Here is a 19,537-nt window from a genome sequence, read left to right on the forward strand (position 1 = left end):
TGTTGTGTGGAAGTTCATGGAAGCTGTCTTTTTGGTGTTGATAGTTAATCTGTTGATTTTTGCCCAGTTGCTGAGTTGATCAGTAGCCACGTTCACAGCTTTTTGCACCGCCTCTGTATTCTCCCCTTTGAGGAGTACAGTTGTGTCATCAGCAAATATTATTGTTTTGTGTGCATCAACATTCAGGCTCAAGTCATTAATATACAGGAGGAAAAGTAGGGGTCCCAATACTGAGCCCTGTGGAACACCTTGCTTTACAGTTTTATTACTTGATAGTATTTCGGTTATTGAGTTGCTTTGTCTATTAGTATATTTCATGCTGAATCTCTGTATCCGATTGGTTAGGAATGTAGCAATCCAGTTGTTTGCAATTCCTCTGATACCGTAGTGTTCTAATTTTTCCAGTAATATTTTGTGGTCAACAGTGTCAAAAGCCTTTGACAGATCCAGAAATATGCCTGTTATGGGTTGTTTTCTATCTAACAGTTCTAAAAGCGTATTTATACACTCACATACTGCAGTTTCTGTAGATTTGTTGCTTCTGAACCCATGTTGAGCTAAACTTAGTAAATCTTTTTTTTTCAATGAAGTCCATCATTTTTTTGGACATTATTTTTTCAAAAACTTTAGAAAAGCAGGGTGAGATTGAGATAGGCCTGTAGTTATTCATATCTTTATTATCACCTTTTTTGAAGACAGGAATTACTTTAGAAAGTTTCAGAGCTTCAGGGAAGAAACCGGCCTGGAAAGAACAGTCACAGAGGTGAGTTAATGGTTCAGCAATTGTGTGTTCACATTTTTTTATTACAGCTGCTGGGATACCATCAATTCCAGCTGAATATGAATTTTTTAACTCTCTGAGGGCTTTTGCAACATCATTTTCAGTGACTTTGGTAATGAAAATTGACTCTGCACATGTGTGATATTTTTGGTTTGCTGGTTGGTAATTTGTGTTAGGATTATTTTGGACCAGTTTTTCAGCTATGCTTGTAAAGAAATTTTTGAATGAGTTCACCACAACTTTGGGATTAGATATAGATTCATTGTGGAGTTTGATTTCTGTGTTCATAAATGAAGCTTTCATTTCCCCTCTTTCCCTTTTTATGATATTCCACATTGATTTTACTTTATTGCTGGATTTGTCAATGTACTCATCATTCTGCATCCTTTTTGCTTATCTTATCACTCTTCTTAGGATACATGTGTAGTTTTTATAGTATTCTGTTAGTTGGGGGGAGTCACTACTTTGTTTACATAACATGTGGAGTATTCTTTCATGTTTGCAAGAGATTTTTATAGCTGGTGTAATCCAACTCTTGTTTCTATTATTATTTAGAGCTGAAACAAAGTTTTCTGCAGTTCTAATTATGCCCTCTGTAGCAGTAGAATGAGTAGAATGCTGAACAAGTAAGCACAAGCCAAACTGTGAGTAAAGTCTTGGGTATTCCTTATTGGTAATGGTCAGATACTGTGTGGAGATTCAGGGCACAATAATCACTAGACAATCTGTACGTTCTGGCTTTTTTAGGAACTGTGTGTATGTACAAAGCCCCTAGACCATACAGCGACCTGACTATGCTTGCCTGCAACAATTCATTGATAGTGGTTTTTGATGCTCGTAATCTGTCTGGTACAAGCCTGCATGCTTTTTGGTACACTATTAGGCGTATGTTAATTTTGTGCACTGTGTCATGTCTGACACCTCTCTGTTTATACATTACACACACTCCAGGGGGAAAACAGGGCACAGGTAGTGGGTGCATGCATACTGTTAGGGAGGTACGTAATACTGATCTGTATCTTTGATGGGTCATAGGATGCAGTATGCACTGACTTTCTATATCTGCAGCTCATTGCTACTTCAGCAGGTGCTGTCTCATTTGCGCCAGTATTTGCAGATGGTGGTGCTGTTCCCACAGTAACTGCCTTAGATAAGATTGCATAGCATCCAGTTCCCTACCTCATGAGTGTGTCCAAGCTTCCAACTCAAAATTTTCAATGTGCACCCTAAGCCTGTCCTTTTTCCTCCTTCATAACTCTTCATCACTGCTTGTAGTCCACACTTTGAAGCCCAGTAGCTATTAAATAGTTATAGGCATATGTCATATGGGACTAGAAGAATCGCAGGCCAGAGTGGCCAAGTAGTTCTAGGCACTACAGTCTGGAACCGTACGACCGCTACGGTCGCAGGTTCGAATCCTGCCTCGGGCATGGATGTGTGTGATGTCCTTAGGTTTGTTAGGTTTAACCAGTTCTAAGTTCCAGGGGACTGATGACCTCAGAAGTTAACTCCCATAGTGCTCAGAGACATTTCAACCATTTTTTTGACTAGAATAATCACTTACAAAGCTGCATTGAATGTGCTTGTGGACCAGCAATACTGAATACTGATTCCTTAGTACTGATTTTCCTGAGGTTCCCCAGTTTTAGGTCAGGGGAGACATGAAACTAATGGAGAAAACCAATGCCTATGATTGGTTCATGAACATTTGTGACTACATACTGCCATGTAAATTTTTCATGCAAACTGAGGTCCATAGGGCGCACAGATGTTCCGCATGGCCTGATACAAGTGTTGTTTGTGATGCGCAGTTCGATTATGGATGTTTTGTGTGCCATTTGTGGCAGTTTCACATGAATGGAGCTCACTTCAGAGCCTGTATCTATATGGATGGATAGATTTGTTGCATTGTCTAACAAAGGCCAGCTCCAGTAACAAAGATATTCCTTCCTGCAGGAGCGCTAGAAAAATCACTACCAGAGTGTTTATTTGTGTGATATTTCTTGTCATTGATGCAACCCAACTTGGGTCTGCATCAAAGTAATTGTTGCAATAATCTCTCCACTTTGTCAGTTTTCACACCTTCCCTGCCAAACTGTATACTATCTACAGCTTAGGTGTCCATAGTCAACAAAACTGCTTCAGCAATGAATGTCTCAACACTTACACTAATAACATCTCCTAGGCTACATTGTCAGCATTCACCCCAATAAACATCATCCAGAAATTAGTCTCTTGGGCAGTCTCCTTCCTCCCAACATCTATTTTCTTCTAGCAGCAAAGTTCATACTTTCAAGTAACTCAGAGCCTCTTCCCATGTCATCCAGTACCAGTAAGGCCTTGGATTGCCTCAATGGAGTAATCCAGCAGAGTTATAATTTTTTTAAAGTAAATCTATTTAATAATATCACATTATTCGCCATACCCACACCCTGCCATCGGATCACCATATTGTGTACCATGATTTGTCATGTGATAATCTCTTTTTGTCATGTGATAATCTCTTCCCCCTGAGTCTTCTGTTGTCACCACCATCTGACTTTATCAGGATTCTTGTCAAATCCTATGAAATGCCTAGACCTCCATTCATAACACAAGAACCTACCCTTGCAACTAGCCCTACTGTAAAACTTGCCCTCTGCACCACCCACTACCACCTACTCTGGTCCACAATAGTAAAGTACACAGTATTAGCAAGCAAGGCCACATTCAGAACTAATCTTGTTATTTACTAAAATGTTTTCATAGTATTGTTTTCTATGTAGTAATAGCCTCATCCAAATGTGCAGAACACAAGAATGAACACAGATGAACTATCACCTTGGGAATATCCAATATTCTGTTGCTGAACATGCTCTACACTTGTACAGCATGACGCCAGAGACCTGACTGTGTGAAACACCACTGAGGCCATTTACATCCCCCGTTCCTGAAATTCGAATATGAGAAGCTGCAATCTAACATAACCTCTCATCTCACCACACCCTTCCTCCTCAGAGAAGTCTATTCTTTCTTAAACTGTATTTTGCATGGCCTGTTCTCTCTTTCTTACCATCCTTAGCTATTTTCTAATATATTCCATGAAGACAGAACCTGTTGTACAGAAAAACAGGAATGCTGTCATTATTTATTTTGCATGTGTCTATTGGCTGTAGTGGGAGCTGAGCCATCTGAAGGCAAACACCACATTCCTTATGCGCATAATCTGCTACAGCTTCATTGAGTACTTACTAGTGAAGATACATTATCAACAGCTTGCTTGTGAAGTTTATCTGGCATGAAAAATTTCTGTATCCCTTTTAGCAGCATTTGTACCTTAGTGGCCATTATTATTACAACTGTGGCTTCTATCATAAATCTCAGTTTTAATTAGAGCATCTACATTTATATACGTACTCCTCATGACACTGTAAGTCCATGGCAGAGGGCACCATATACTACTATTACTAATCATTTTCGTCCCTGATCTACTTGCAAACAGAGCATGGGAAAAAGCCCTAACTTCTTGCATCTTTCCTTCTTGTTCCTTATGTGAAATATACGTTGGCAGCTATAGAAACATTCTGCAGTCAATCCCAAATGCCAATTCACTAAATTTCCACAAGAGTGCCTCACAAAAAGAATGTCATCTTGTCATCTTCCATCCAGGGTTTCCTATTTCAGTTCATCAATTATCTCCATAATACTTTCGTGCTGATTGATATTTCCAGTAACAAAACCAGCAGCATGCCTCTGAATTCATTCAAAGTCTTCTTTAAATCTGTCCTGGTGGGGATCCCGAACACTCAGTACTCAATAAACAACTCAGTAGGTTCCACTAGTGTCCGATGTATTGTCTCCTTTTATGGATGAGCTACACTTTCCCAAAATTCTTGCACTAAAACAAAGTTGGACATTTGTGTCCCTTACTAACAGTCTGATGTAGTCATTCTGTTTCATATAGCTTTGCGTCATGTATGCCTGGATATTTAATCAATGTTACTGTATCAAGCATCACCTTGCTAATGCTATATTTGAATGTTACAAGATTATTTTTCCAACTCATTTGCAATAAATTACATTTTCCTACATATATGACAAGCAACCTTTCATTACACCAACTAGAAATTCTTTCTGAGTTGCTCCTATGGTCACTCAATGATGACATCTTCCTGTACACCACAGCATCATCAGCAGACAGCCATAAATTGCTGCTGATCCTGTCCGTCAGATCATTTACTTGTACAGAAAATAACAGCAGCCCTGTGACACTTCCCTAGGGGCACTCCTGATGATACCTTTGTCTCTGATGAACATTCACCATGGAGGACAACATACTGGGTTTCATTACTTAAAAAGTCCTCAAGCCCCTCACATATCTGGGAACCTAAACTGTGTAGTCAGAACTTTGTCAACAGTGTTATGTTTCCATAAATCTAATAATATAGAATCTACCTGTTATGCTCCATCCATAGCTTGTATGATTATCATGTGAGAAAAGGGCAAGCTGAGTTTTGCAAGAGTGATGATTTCTAAGTCCATGCTGATTTTTGCCATTCCTTCCAAACATTTCTAGTGCTATCCCTTACCTACCTGTAATCAGTTGTAAGTAACGTATGTAGCATGCCTTCAGAAATATTTGGCTGGAATTTTTGTTTACCTATAACTTTGGAAGTTAATTATGAAATATTATTTTCTGCATAACACTTACATTTCCACCAAATTCAATTGTACCTCCAGCCGCCAGTGCTTCTTTAATGGTATTCTGGAATGCAGTTACAGTCTGGGAGCTGTGTACTGGTCCATACAAAACACCTTCCTGCAGAGGGTCTCCCATCTTTTTAATAATCTGAGCATAGGCTTCTTTCAGTTGCTGCAATACTTGTTCATAGATCTGAAATAAAAGTAAAAAAATTCAGTAAATATTTACATAATACATTCAATGTTGTAAATGTACTAACAAATTTTATCTGTATGTTTATCCACAAGCAATATAGGGGTGTATATTTGCATATTTGTATCTATCTCTCTCTCTCTCTCTCTCTCTCTCTCTGTGTGTGTGTGTGTGTGTGTGTGTGTGTGTGTGTGTGTGTGTGTGAGAGAGAGAGAGAGAGAGAGTAAATGGGGGGGGCGGGGGGGAGATTGGGAGTGTTTCACTTATTTCACCAATTGTTTCTCTATTGCAATTCTGCTGTTAGGTAATAAATTATTGTTATTATCAAAGACAATAATACACATTTTAGTACTGAACTACCCAGGCAAGGGAAGGCCTCAAGTCTGTTTCTGATAAAGAGCAAGTGGCACAAAATAACTGACTGGTCAATGGCAAAAACAGTACACAAATTAAATAGCAGGCAAGAACCATTAACAGTGTACAAACAAAGCAAACATAGCAGACAGAGAGAAAAATCAAGTGCAAGCAAGTAACTGTAAGTGAAAATAAGATTGACCATCAGAAAGCTTCAGAAACATCAACACAATACTGCAAGGAAAGCCCACAAACTTTCTTCCTTGCTTTCTCCACCAGTTTTGACAACTGAAGATATGAACACAAAACAAAACAATGCTGGATGGCTCAAGCTGGCGAATCTCAGTTTCAGTATCTGAGTAAAACAAGGATACTAAAACCCTCCCCCCCCCCCCTTAACAGGCACCTAGGGCCAAAAATAAAGAGACTTGTGTTTTGCACTGTGTGGCAAGAGGTAGGTAGCACTGTGATGGTAGGCTTGCCAGCAGCTCCAGCATCACCTCAATTCTGGGGTTTCCATCACTATGGCATCCTGTTTATCTGCTGACTGATTCATTTGTTGCTATCATTGTTGCTGTTGTTGGTGGAAGTGACTCAACCTCAATTGGGTGCCAGTCTGTGCTGGTTTGATTCTCAGCTGTTGTCATAGCTGCTGCTGGTAGTGATGGCATGGGTGCAGGCTGTAACAGTGCTGTGGCCGTGGCCGTGGTGCAAACCTATGAGCACTTGCAGTCTTTGGATAAGACCTAAAAGTGCTGTTGCTGAGGGTGATGGGGTTGGAGGGCCCTGCACTGGTTTGAGAAAGCTCCTGTATTTGTGATGGCCACAGCTAATATGCTGACAGATAAAGTACTCTGGTATGGCTGCAATGAGGAAAGCTTAGTGCTCATTGTGCCTGAGAATGATGTGTCCCACCCACCTTCTGGCTGAATGTGGATGCCCACACAGTAGTACCCTTCTAGTAGCAGCATGTGTAACATGGACTCAGTGCTTATTGTGTAGGTCACATTGTCCAGTGTCATGCACAGCTTTTGCCTATGCAGTACCTTGGCCAGGCTGCATCCACTGACTGGGATGGTTCAGTATGTTTCCAGAAACATTATAATATTTCAGTGGGCATTGATGCCACTGCTTTCCTCATATGTGCCTTAACAGACTTCCATTTCAAAGTTCAACACTGAGTGGAAAGGGGTCGTGGCCAGGTGCTGTATTACGCTGCATTGGCAGAATGCCTCAAATTCTGCAAAACAACTGGTATCCATTGTCAGATACTAAAGTGTATGGTGCTTCCTCCATAGTGAAAATGGAAGCTAGAGCTCTGATTATAGTAAGTGTGGTTGCAGAAGCGGTTCATGCCACATAATAAAAATTGGAGAGTGCATCCACCCAGCCCCGGATCTACGATATTTTCTAACTGGGGCAAAAACTTGGCAGTAGCAACCGTCTCCCCTTGAGCATTTGAGATAGGATGTCAAACACTTAAAAAATGATTGTTAAAAATTATGTTCATTTTGTAGAGTTTGATTTAAAAGACATAGATGTTTGAGGAAATATAAGATGTGTTGTTTGGCCTGAAGTATGCCAAAGTACAGTGCCATGCCTCCCTTGCACAGCATTGTTCAATTGCACAACATTGTATTTTACTCTGTGGAATTGAAAACATGTATATTTTGTAATGGAAGCCATAAAACTTATATTCAGTACAGTGGAAATTAAAATGTCCTGTGGTGCCTCTTGTGCTCCTAGTTGGCCTGTTTGACATCCTACCCCACTTAAAAAAAAACTCACAATTAATACTGGGTGGAATTATTTGTGACTTGGAGAATAAGAACTCTTCAGAAAATTTTCACTCGTGATGGCCTGTTAGCTAACAGCTTTCTTTTTTGTGTCACATAAAATGAAATATAGGAAATATAAAACCAGTATAGACAAGAGGCAAGCAATACAGTACACATTTCTTCAGTCCTTAGGTCCCAGCACCTTTTTCTCTCTAATCTTGCTACTGCTTTACATGGCGTACTTTTTTCTGCGAAAGAATCTATTACCTCATCAAAGTTTTTCAAACATTTTATGCATGAAAAATCAAAGTGTCATTGTCTGACACTGAAAAAGCTGTTAATACAAATAATACCCAAGACTGGTGTGGTTTCTTGATCTGATTATGTCTATTTTGTCACTTTCTGCAAGATAAAATGAAATAGGCTTTTCTACTATTACAGCAGTTGTAACACACTCCAAATAAGCGAGACTGTTTTGGCACAAATGATCATTTTATCCCCCTCATTTATGTAAATAACATGCCACAATATAATACATGAAGTACCAATATCAATTGCCTTTTAGGACTACTACAAGCAGAAAGTTTTATATATATATGAAGATGGTATCTGTTCTTTCAGACATGTCCAAAAGAACAGATATCATTAGTGATCATGCAGCTCGTTAGAATGAAATTACAATGAAATGAATACCCCTGGTTGCATACAGGCATTGGTATAAGTCAGACAGTTGAAAATGTGTGCCCCAACCGGGACTCGAACCCGGGATCTCCTGCTTACATGGCAGATGCTCTGATCCATCTGAGCCGCCAAGGACACAGATGATAGTGTGACTGCATGGACTTATCTCTGGCATGCCTCCCATGAGACCCACATTTGCAGCTTATTGTCCCACACTATATTCATAGTGCCCCTACCCTTTATACTCATTACTCGTGGCTTTACTGCCAATTCCCGTAAGACTTTGGGCACTCTTTGTGCATCCACACAGAAGGAGATGGTCAAATGGCCAGTGAGCCATAACTCTTATATATATGGAAACATTCCACGTGGGAAAAATATATCTAAAAACAAAACTGATGTAACTTACCAAACGAAAGTGTTGGTACGTTGATAGAGACACAAACGAACACAAAGTGTGTCTATCAACATACCAACGCTTTTGTTTGGTATATATATATATATATATATATATATATATATATATATATATATATAAACAAAGATGATGTGACCATACAAAAGTGCTGGCAGGTCGATAGAAACACATACATACACACAAAATTCTAGCTTTCGCAACCAATGGTTGCTTCGTCAGGAAAGAGGGAATGAGAGGGAAAGACGAAAGGATGTGGGTTTTAAGGGAGAGGGTAAGGAGTCATTCCAAACCCGGGAACAGAAAGACTTACCTTAGGGGGAAAAAAGGACAGGTATACACTCGCACACACACACATATTCATCCGCACATACACAGACACAAGCAGAGAAATATATATATGTGTGTGTGTGTGTGTGTGTGTGTGTGTGTGTGTGTGTGTGTGTGTGTGAAGATTATATATATATGAAGATGGTATCTGTTCTTTCAGACATGTCCTCGGTGGCTCAGATGGATAGAGTGTCACCCATGTAAGTAGGAGATCCCGGGTACGAGTCCCGGTTGGGGCACACTTTTTCAACTGTCCTCGTTGACTTATATCCACGCCTGTATGCAGCTGGGGATATTCATTTCATTGTAAGAAAGTTTTATGTTAGGAAACAGTTTCACATTTCATCCATATGATCCAGTTTCTCAAGCGTGAGATTCAGAAGGAGTAGTACAATATTTTTATACAAATTTGAAATTGTTATATTCCTCCACATGATTTGTATGATGTCACTGTTTCTTCTCCTTCCATGTTCAACAAACAATCTTGTCATCACTAATTCTATAGCTCTTTCTGCCATTGTCAAAACTTATTCTCCAGTTAACTTTATTAACTGTGCCAGAATCAGCAGTTTAGTTATCCCACATTCTCCAGTTAGGCGTTATTCTGTGTCCATACAATGCATTTTCCACACTGTTCTGAGAATAGAGCTTAAGAAGCTGCTGACCAGGGACTGTACAACTGACCCTTAGTAGTGGAGTGATCTGGCAAAAATTTTCCTACAAAATTTTATTTTCTTGGATACATTGAGAAGATAATATGTAATCTTTCTTATCTGTTATTCCTGTTAGTCATTTATTTCCACTCTGGTAGTCTGTATCTGTGGCTTTCAGTAAAAATTATAACAATGCTAATCATCTGCACACCTAGCAACCATATAAACAAATAGTGATTGGCATTCACCCGTTCGGATTTCTTTGGCTCAGCTAGTACAGCCCTGTCTATGGGAAATTTTTTTATTTATAGGTGTGACTGGGATTCCCCTGACAGAGACATCATGTACACTCTGCATCCATTCAAAATTGATTTATGATTCACTCAGAAATCAACTTAGAATGTGTTCAAACAAGGTTTTTTCCTTCAAGAATATGAATTTGGCACCCTTTAAAATTGCCACCTGGGGCAGATAACCCAATCCCCCCCCTCCCCCTCCTCCCCTAGATCCAGGTCTGCATTCACCAACAGCAAGCACAGTGCACCTTGAAATGGACCAGTGAAGTCAGTGTACACCTTCTCCCAAGTCTGCTCTGCTTGGGACCACTGTGTAAAACATTTTGCTGAAGATGCTTCGTTCAAAGCTCAAGCCTGACACATAAGCATTGTGTGCTTGATGGTACTGTCTATCACTGGCTGGTAAACATAACTATGAGTTAAAGCTTTCATCCTTGACATACCCCAGTATGAAGTGTGAAGCAACTGAAAGGTGCAAGCACAGAGGGGAGGTAGCACAATGATGCAACATTCTGTGTACTCTGTAGAAAACAACATTACTCTTTGAACAACATTAAGCCTATATTTAGTTGCAAAATAATTTCACAACACAGGATGTGATATTTTTGGGAGACAAACTGACTAACCATTTTGCACTGTTGACACTACTCTACACAGGAAAGGGTGCTGACTAGTAGGAACTGCTATTTCTTGAGAATTGATTGGGAAATCTAACAAGATGTGGACCTAGTCTTCTCTATGGCAAAACACACTGCTTCCTGGCAGTCAAACTCAATGTTGGAGCTAATGGGGGTACATGATACTGCATCGACATTTGCATGCCATTCAGTGGTATGGAAATCAATATCATGATGATAATTTCTTAAGAAAAATATCTGCCATTGTAAATGCCATGCTATATTGTCTTCTTCTTGCCACAAATGCCTTGCAGCATGGGGTCAGGGCAGTCATGTGCCAGGAGGAGGTAAATGGCTCTGAAAATTCTGTTACATTCACGTCCAAGATGCTCAATGCAGTGCAACATTATTACTCCCAAATGGAAAAAGAGGCAGTGGCCATGTTTATGCCATCAAGAAATGTCACCCCTATCTATTTGGCATCAGATTCCAGATGGTAACTGACCACAAGCTATTATGGCATTGTTTGGACTGTGTTCTAGCCTCCTGGACAGGACAGCCCTAAGGCTGTGACATTGGGCACTGTTCTTATCAGTCTATATCTATGACATACTCTATAAGCCAACCAGCCACCTCACAAATGCAGATGCTTTGTCCTGGCTTCCAGTAGGCCCCAATCCAGTATCTGACAACCAGGAAGTCGTTATCTTTCAGCTGGATTCAGATTCTACATCAACCCTGCATGATTTTGCCCTTGATGCTACACTATTCATGGTCCAGACAAAAGTGGGCCCTACTCTCAGCACCATGGCTAAGTGGATTCAGCATAGGTGGCTGCCACATCTCTCAGTGAAGGAACATGGTCCACTCCCTCCATGATGTTGTTCTCCTGCTGAAAATGGGTCATGAATGGCCTCAGTTTATTATTCCCCCAGATCTGCACCCAGAGTTCTTGCACTCCTACTTGTGGGTCACAGGGGCATATCCAGCATGAAACAGCAGGCACGCTGCTGCACCTACCGGCCAGCCATCACCAAGGACATTGAGACCATGCAGTGGTTATGCACCATGTGTGCTAAACAGAAATCTGCATCCCCCCACAATGTTTTCTCATTCTGGCACCAGTCACGCCCTCAGGAGTACCCCCAGATAAGCGTCACTGGTCTCTTCTTGTATCAAATGTGGTTGTTTGCAGTCAATTCATATTCCAAATGTCCATAAATCAGCCCCAAGGCTCCTCAGCTGCAAATGTGATCAAGTCCCTTTCACATATCTTTGCCTCTGAGGGCCTTCTGCAGGCTATGATCTCAGACAACAGCCCCAGTTCACCTCAACTCAGTTCACTCACCTCTGTGCATTAAATGGGATAAAACATCTCCTTACCACACTGTTTCACCCTCAGTCCAATGAGGAAGTGGAACAGATGGTGCAGACCTTCAAAGAGAAGATGAGGGCCCTGTTACAATCCACACCATCGGACAATGCCATCATCTTGTTCTTGGCCACCTATAGGACCACTCCAACTGCAGGAAGAGCCCAACAACCTCACACCTTTCTCTCTCTGCTCTTACCCTTGGGCTAATATCTTCCCTAGCTCCAGTCTACCCCCAGTGCTGGACCAACACCCAGTGTGGACCCAACTGTTTGGATGCCATCCAAACTGGATGTCGGCTGTCATCCAGGGTGCAAATGACCACCAGACATATGGCAACTCCATGAAAGATCACCTCTGGTGACGCTACCAGAACCAGTTGTGCCCCAGGACACTGCCAACATGGCCCTCTTGTCTGTACAACCTACACCCCTGGCCTCATCTGCCATGGATGCCTCCTCTCCTCTGCCACAACCCCAGGCCACTTATGACCTATTGGTCATGGACTGGACTCTTGCACCCCCTCCTTCCTCTGTTCATGCCCCAACAATGCAGGCCCGCCTTACACGTTGGTATGGAATATGCAGCATGGCCCTCGTGCAGCTGGAAGGTATCATGTTGGAGACGCAGGACCTTCCAGCTTCAGCTCCAGCAGTGGTGCGCCCCAATACAGCGTCAGCAGTATGTCTGCAGAAAGTGGACCAAAAAGAGAAGTAGTGGTTTATGATCCATGTGTAACTGAAACTTATTCTCATACAAGACAACATGAAGTTTTTTAATGCCATACACAACTGCCAGTGCGTCCTTCTTGATTTCTGGAAAATTTTGCTTCGCCTTTGGGGATGTCTTACATGCAAAAGATCTTGATTTTTCTGTGCCATTAGCATTCTTGTATGATAAAACTTAACCAATACATATTGTGATGTTTTAGATTTTAGGTCAGGACTTTGTCAAGTGTGAAAGCTGCTAAGCACACAGACAACTTCAGGTGTTTTTTCAACTACAAGGATGCTTGTGACACTCTTGAGACTAAATGAACAGAACACCTTCCTTCCTCAAATGGTTCAATGGATGCATGTGGTGAACAACCTGTGGAATGAACTCTGTGTAGTAGTTCACTAACCCCAAAAGAAGATTGTAATTCCTTGATATTTTTTGGGGTTGGAAGTTTCTCAATAGCACCAATGTGCTCTATCACTGATGCAGAAGTTTGTAGTTATGAGCACAATTTATTTGGCTTATTGGTCTGACACAGTAGAAACAAACAAAGTGCAAAGACTAAAACATACAAATGTGATGCCACGCAAGCAAGTGGTGCACTGAGTTCCCACACTGGTTAAGATAGACTGTTGTTGTTGTTATTGTGGTCTTCAGTCCAGAGACTGGATTGATGCAGCTCTCCATGCTACTTTATCCTGTGCAAGCTCCTTCATCTCCCAGTACCTACTGCAACCTACATCCTTCTGAATCTGCTTAGTGTATTCATCACTCTACGATTTTTACCCTCCACGCTGCCCTCCAATGCTAAATTTGTGATCCCTTGATGCCTCAGGACATGTCCTACCAACCGATCCCTTCTTCTAGTCAAGTTGTGCCACAAACTTCTCTTCTTTCCAATTCTATTCAATACCTCCTCATTAGTTACATGATCTACCCATCAAGTCTTCAGCATTCTTCTGTAGCACCACATTTCAAAAGCTTCTATTCTCTTCTTGTCTAAAAAATCTATACTCGAAGTTAACAAATTACTCCTCTTCAGAAACACTTTCCTTGCCATTGCCAGTCTACATTTTATATCCTCTCTACTTCAACCATGATCAGTAATTTTGCTCCCCAAATAGCAAAACTCATTTACTACTTTAAGTGTCTCATTTCCTAATCTAATTCCCTCAGCATCACCCGACTTAGTTCGACTACATTCCGTTATCCTTGTTTTGATTTTGTTGATGTTCATCTTATATCCTCCTTTCAAGACACTGTCCATTCCGTTCAGCTGTTCTTCCAGGTCCTTTGCTATCTCTGACACAATTACAGTGTCATCGGTGAACCTCAAAGTTTTTATTTCTTCTCCATGGATTTTAATTCCTACTCCGAATTTTTCTTTTGTTTCCTTTACTGCTTGCTCAATATACAGATTGAATAGCATCAGGGATAGACTACAACCCTGCCTCACTCCCTTCCCAACCACTGCTTCCCTTTCATGCCCATCGACTCTTATAACTGCCATCTGGTTTCTGTACAAATTGTAAATAGCCTTTCACTCCCTGTATTTTACCCCTGCCACCTTCAGAATTTGAAAGAGAGTATTCCAGTCAATATTGTCAAAAGCTTTCTCTATGTCTGCAAATGCTAGAAATGTAGGTTTGCCTTTCCTTAATCTATTTTCTAAGGTAAGTCGTAGGGTCAGTATTGCCTCACGTGTTGATAGACTGCTACTCACCACATAAGGGATGCACTTAATGGCACACAGGCACATTTAAAAGTAGTTTTAAAAGCAGACTATACAATTTGACAGATTCATTCTTCAGATACAGCTTAATCTACTCTTATTATGCCTGTCCACCACTCAACATATCCTTCCTCTACGTGGTGAGCAGCAATGTTTGCTATTTAATAACGTGGGAAAAGATAGATCGCTACTTACTGTAAAGATGACATGTTAAATTGCCGACAGGCACAATTAAAAGACATTTACACATAAGCTTTCAGCCACAGCCTTTGTCAGAAACAGGAAAAGAAACACACACCACTCACTCACACAAACAAGTGCACCTCATGCACATATGACCACCAACTCCAGCAGCTCAGACCAGAATCCAAGGGGCCAAAGTTGGCAGTGAGGTGCATGTGAGGTGTGCTTGCTTGTGTGAATGAAAAGCACATGTTTCTCTTTCTTTTTCTGACAAGGGTTGTGGCCAAAACTTATGTGTAAGTGCCTTTTAATTGTGCCTGTCTGCAACTTAACATGACATCTTTATGGTAAGTAGCAATCCATCTTTTCCTACCTAGGGTTTCCATTGTTTAATCTAAGCTAATTCATTTTGTTTGTTGAACAAATCTACATTTTTCCAGGAATAGGTTAAGTATTTGTGACATATTCTCAATGATCACCAATGTCACAGAATTCTATCTAACTATGGAAACTCCAGGTTGGAATATTAGCAATGCAAGGAAAAGACAAATTGCTACTTACTGTAAAGATGACATTCTGAGTTGCAAACAGACTCAATTGAAAGACACTTACATATTAGCTTCAGCCATAGCTTTCATCAGAAAGCACACCTGGAAAATGCCACTAGACAATGCCACTGACCTTCCAGAGTGGGCACTATTCCAAGACTTCACACAATGGATTCACCAGATCAGACATTAACTCCTCCCCTCCAACATTTTCAACACCTTAGACAAGGCACTAATTATAGAGCTTCCAGCACTGTATGCTTATTTCAGGTATGAGTGCTAAAATGTTTGAAGATATGACCTATTGATACATCAGAGCCAATGGAAAGTGGCCACAATCACTGTGCACCTGATATAATTGGCAATCACAGAGCTACCAGTAAGTCACATGTGACAAGTTACTTTTGATTTATTTCCAGCTGGATGCTCCCATAATGACCTTCTCCATACTTAAACATTGTGTATGGATTCACTTGATGAGAATGTCCGTGTGGTGCTTGGGTTTTTGCTGTGTGTCTGATATTTCTTCGTATCATGTATCGGATGGTCTCAATATCATGTTATACAATTCTTAATGTTGTAACCTTTTACCCAAGTTGGAATGTGGTGAGCTGTATTCACAATTTATTCTTACAGTTGATAAATGTCTGTCTGCAGCATTTTAACTATGGGAGTTTGTTAGGAATTTAAAAAGAAAGGAACAAGAAAAGCTCCTTTGTGTCAAAATCAGTCAGGATCGCTACTCTCAGTAATTCAAGAGAACCTTTTTTTATGAGCTTCAGTCTCACAGTTGGTTACACCTGATATGTTGAGCCACCCAACAAACATGATTACTTGCATTTTGACAGATCCTAGCCATTTCATGTTAATATTCTCTCCTTTGCAGCTTTCTGTGTCATAGGTAGTGGTTCTGCTTTGATAAAGTTCTCTCAACAAGTATAACTTTAATGCAAATATTTTAGACTCTCTAAACTATGTCAATGAGGTAGTAGGCAAGGAAATTACACAAGGAGCTGTGCATTAATAGAAGCAATAATGGTGTGTGACGAGGGCCTCCCGTCGGGGAGACCGCTCGCCTGGTGCAAGTCTTTCGATTTGACGCCACTTTGGCGACTTGCGAGTCGATGGGGATGAACTGATGATGATTAGGACAGCACAACACCCAGTCCCTGAGTGGAGAAAATCTCTGACCCAGCCGGGAATCGAACTCGGGACCTTAGGATTGACAGTCTGTCGCACTGACCCCTCAGCTACCGGGGGCGGACAGCAAGATAATGTCCATAAGAAACAAGAGAAATTATCTTATCATGGAATACCAACCTGAACTTGAATCTGCCATCCCTGATCCAGGTGCTTCTGCTGCATAGCTGCTAAGTAACTTGTCCTCTTTTTGCATAAATATTTTTCACTTTCATTGTGAGATAATTCATGCAATATTCTTATTAATACAGTTTGAACAACTTAAAAACTTAAATGCAGAAGGCAGAGACATGCACAGTCAAAACGAGAACTATAAGATTAATAACACTGAAGAGGCAAAATTTCAGTATTGCTGATAGACCCATATAAAAGTACATACACTATCATACCTTTTGGAGCTAATAGTTCCTCCCTCAGGGAAGAGAGAAGGATAGATTGGGAAGGTTAGGAAGGAAGGGCAGGTCACTCACACACCAGGATCAGAGGGAACCAGCTGTTATGAGGATGAAAGGAGACAAAGCTCTCTCGTCCAGAGCCCAATGGACCTGCTCTTCCTTTTTAACATTCCTCAACACATTCATTTTTCCTTCCTGATGAAGCAACTATTGGCATTTCTGAAAGCTGGGATAAGAAATTATATACATTCATTACAGAATATGTTTTACTGTGTGAAACAATGCAAATATTTACTGTCTTTTGAGGCTGTGTTTTTTATTCTGATTTATAAATAATGTTCAACACATTCTTTTTTTATTTCTGACAGATTAATATCACAATTTTCTGTTTGCACTGTTCATTTTATTATCTCTAGAAAAACAACTCACTAGAGTGCTTTCAAGTAAGCAAGCCAAAAAGTTTTTATTATCTTGAAAGGGAGGAGGAAGAGTGTGGAAAAATGTGCATTTTCTTTGAAATTAAACAGAAACTAATCTTAGGAGATCAAAAGCGACAAAGCAGGACTGGCTTCCTCATCTTGAAAATTTAGATGGGAGCATGTGGAACAAATTCATGTTTATAAAAAATTAGACAGAAACTCCTTTTCAGACTCCACCTCAAGAGGAAAAAAGCAAGATGAGACAAGATGGCAATTAACCGCAATATTCCAGCATACAGGAGAAAGCTCATACATCGTTAGTATTGATTTTTAATTTTAATTATATCCCTTCCTTATCTATGCTTAAAAAGTTTCCTCTTTTTTTTCAGGTGAAAGAATATGAAATGCTGTGAGTCTTGCTTTTCATGAATGTGTGTTTGTTGATTGGTTTCCACTGATAAGTAGATATTATGTTTTAATACTTTCTACTCTATTAATTGCAATACCAACACAATAATACCCTATAGGTAAGTGAATTTTTTATTAGACATCTTAATAAGCAAGGTTTTGTGTGATATTAGAAAAAAGATTTAAATATTTACCTTCTCATGGAGAATCAGTCTCCTGGTGGTCGTACAGCGCTGTCCAGCAGTGCCTACACATGCAAATAATACAGAGCGGACAGCCATTTCAAGATCAGCATCTGCATCTACAATAATAGCGTTGTTTCCTCCAAGTTCTAGTATAAATTTACCAAACCTTTCTTGCACTTGCAATGCAACCTAAAAGTCAAATCAACCAGTAATCAGCTTTTAGGAAGGCAGCAAATCTTGTTCATGCAGAAAAGTGAAACAGATATAAAAAGTATATCGGTAAAATTGTCCCCATGATTAATAATCAAATATGTCAGCCTGTCTCTTGTGACCACTGTTCTATATACTGAGCTATTCATGAAATATTCTGGGTGCAGTGCACAGCTTCAGTATGTTGTTTATTCTTTAACTTCCCCAACAATGCTTCTGCAATGTCAAAAGGTTGGTATTTTTAAAGAATAAATCAGGGTCGTATGTGGAGCAAACAGATTTTATGTAACATTGGATGAAATATTATCAAATATCGATGACCATATGTTTAACCATCTTACTTTCTTTCCTCCCACTTAAACTTTTTTCCTGTTATTGTTTCTCAGAAAATAAAAGTTTTGATATTTATATTGTAAATTTGTAAATATAGTAATTGAAGGTCTAGTGTTTGGACATATCCTTCTTCAGAGCCACCACACACACACACACACACACACACACACACATACACACACATGGATACATACACTTCTCCTGGCCCACAATGATGAAATAGTATACCTCAACTGGGTTGACGAGTTATGTCAGGCAGAGTGAGTGAGGGCAGAAAAGAGTTGGGGAGGGGGAGGGAGGTTTGGAGAAGGGTATCAGACAAATGAGAGAGAGAAGCAGTAGGCTTACAGGATGGGAATGAGGCACCAGTGAGTTCATTCTGGCTAAAGGCTGGGGGGAATTATGTGCAGCACACAGTGATATGGTTTGGAGGGGGAGACAGGACACTGGGAGAGGAAGACTGTGGGGAGGAGGGTGTGAGTGCAGAATGAATGAAGTCAGAATGTGGTGGCTGTGGAAATAGGTGTTGAGCAGATGACTAGTGCAGATTGAGTCCAGAAGTATTACAGGATCAAATTATGTGTTGCAAAGATACTTCAGAGAAGATGATATTGTGGGGGAGGATTGAAACAGCATTAGCTGCAAAAAATCCATTGACATAAAGCAATTTGTTCTCTGTGGTGTGTTCTGCCATTGAGTGCTCAATTGTTTTCGTGGACACAGCTTGTCAATGGAAATTCATTTGGGCAGTCAGCTAGTTAGCACTCATGCCCATATAAAATGTTGTGCAGAAACAGAGCTAGTTGGTCATATGAATGTTTTCATAGGTGGCCCTGCCTCTGATAGCATAGGATAGGATAGAACAAAATATACCTGTGACAGGACTGGAGTGGAATGTGCTGAGTAGATGGTTGGTGCATTGGTGGAGTATTGCACATGAGCTTTCCACAGGGACTGTGACTTACATGGCAACTGTCTGGGATAATTTAATGACAGGAGGCCTGCAGCTATTGTCTGAAAACTGAGCACATCGTTTTAATCACTTTTGGTTGCTAAT

General features: G+C 40.4%; 1 protein-coding gene across 1 annotated transcript in view; it reads right to left on the minus strand.

The window, feature by feature from the left end:
• Nucleotides 1–19,537, minus strand: part of LOC126481587 (alpha-aminoadipic semialdehyde dehydrogenase-like) — a 131,002-nt gene that overhangs the window by 17,602 nt on the left and 93,863 nt on the right. Inside the window, exons 5-6 of the mRNA XM_050105446.1 lie at nucleotides 17,947–18,126; nucleotides 5,472–5,654 (exon numbers count right to left, since the gene is read on the minus strand). Coding sequence (XP_049961403.1) covers nucleotides 5,472–5,654; nucleotides 17,947–18,126 — 363 coding nt within the window. The remainder of the gene's footprint in view (nucleotides 1–5,471; nucleotides 5,655–17,946; nucleotides 18,127–19,537) is intronic.

This window comes from Schistocerca serialis, chromosome 5 (genome assembly GCF_023864345.2).
Source record: "Schistocerca serialis cubense isolate TAMUIC-IGC-003099 chromosome 5, iqSchSeri2.2, whole genome shotgun sequence".
NCBI lineage: Eukaryota > Metazoa > Arthropoda > Insecta > Orthoptera > Acrididae > Schistocerca > Schistocerca serialis.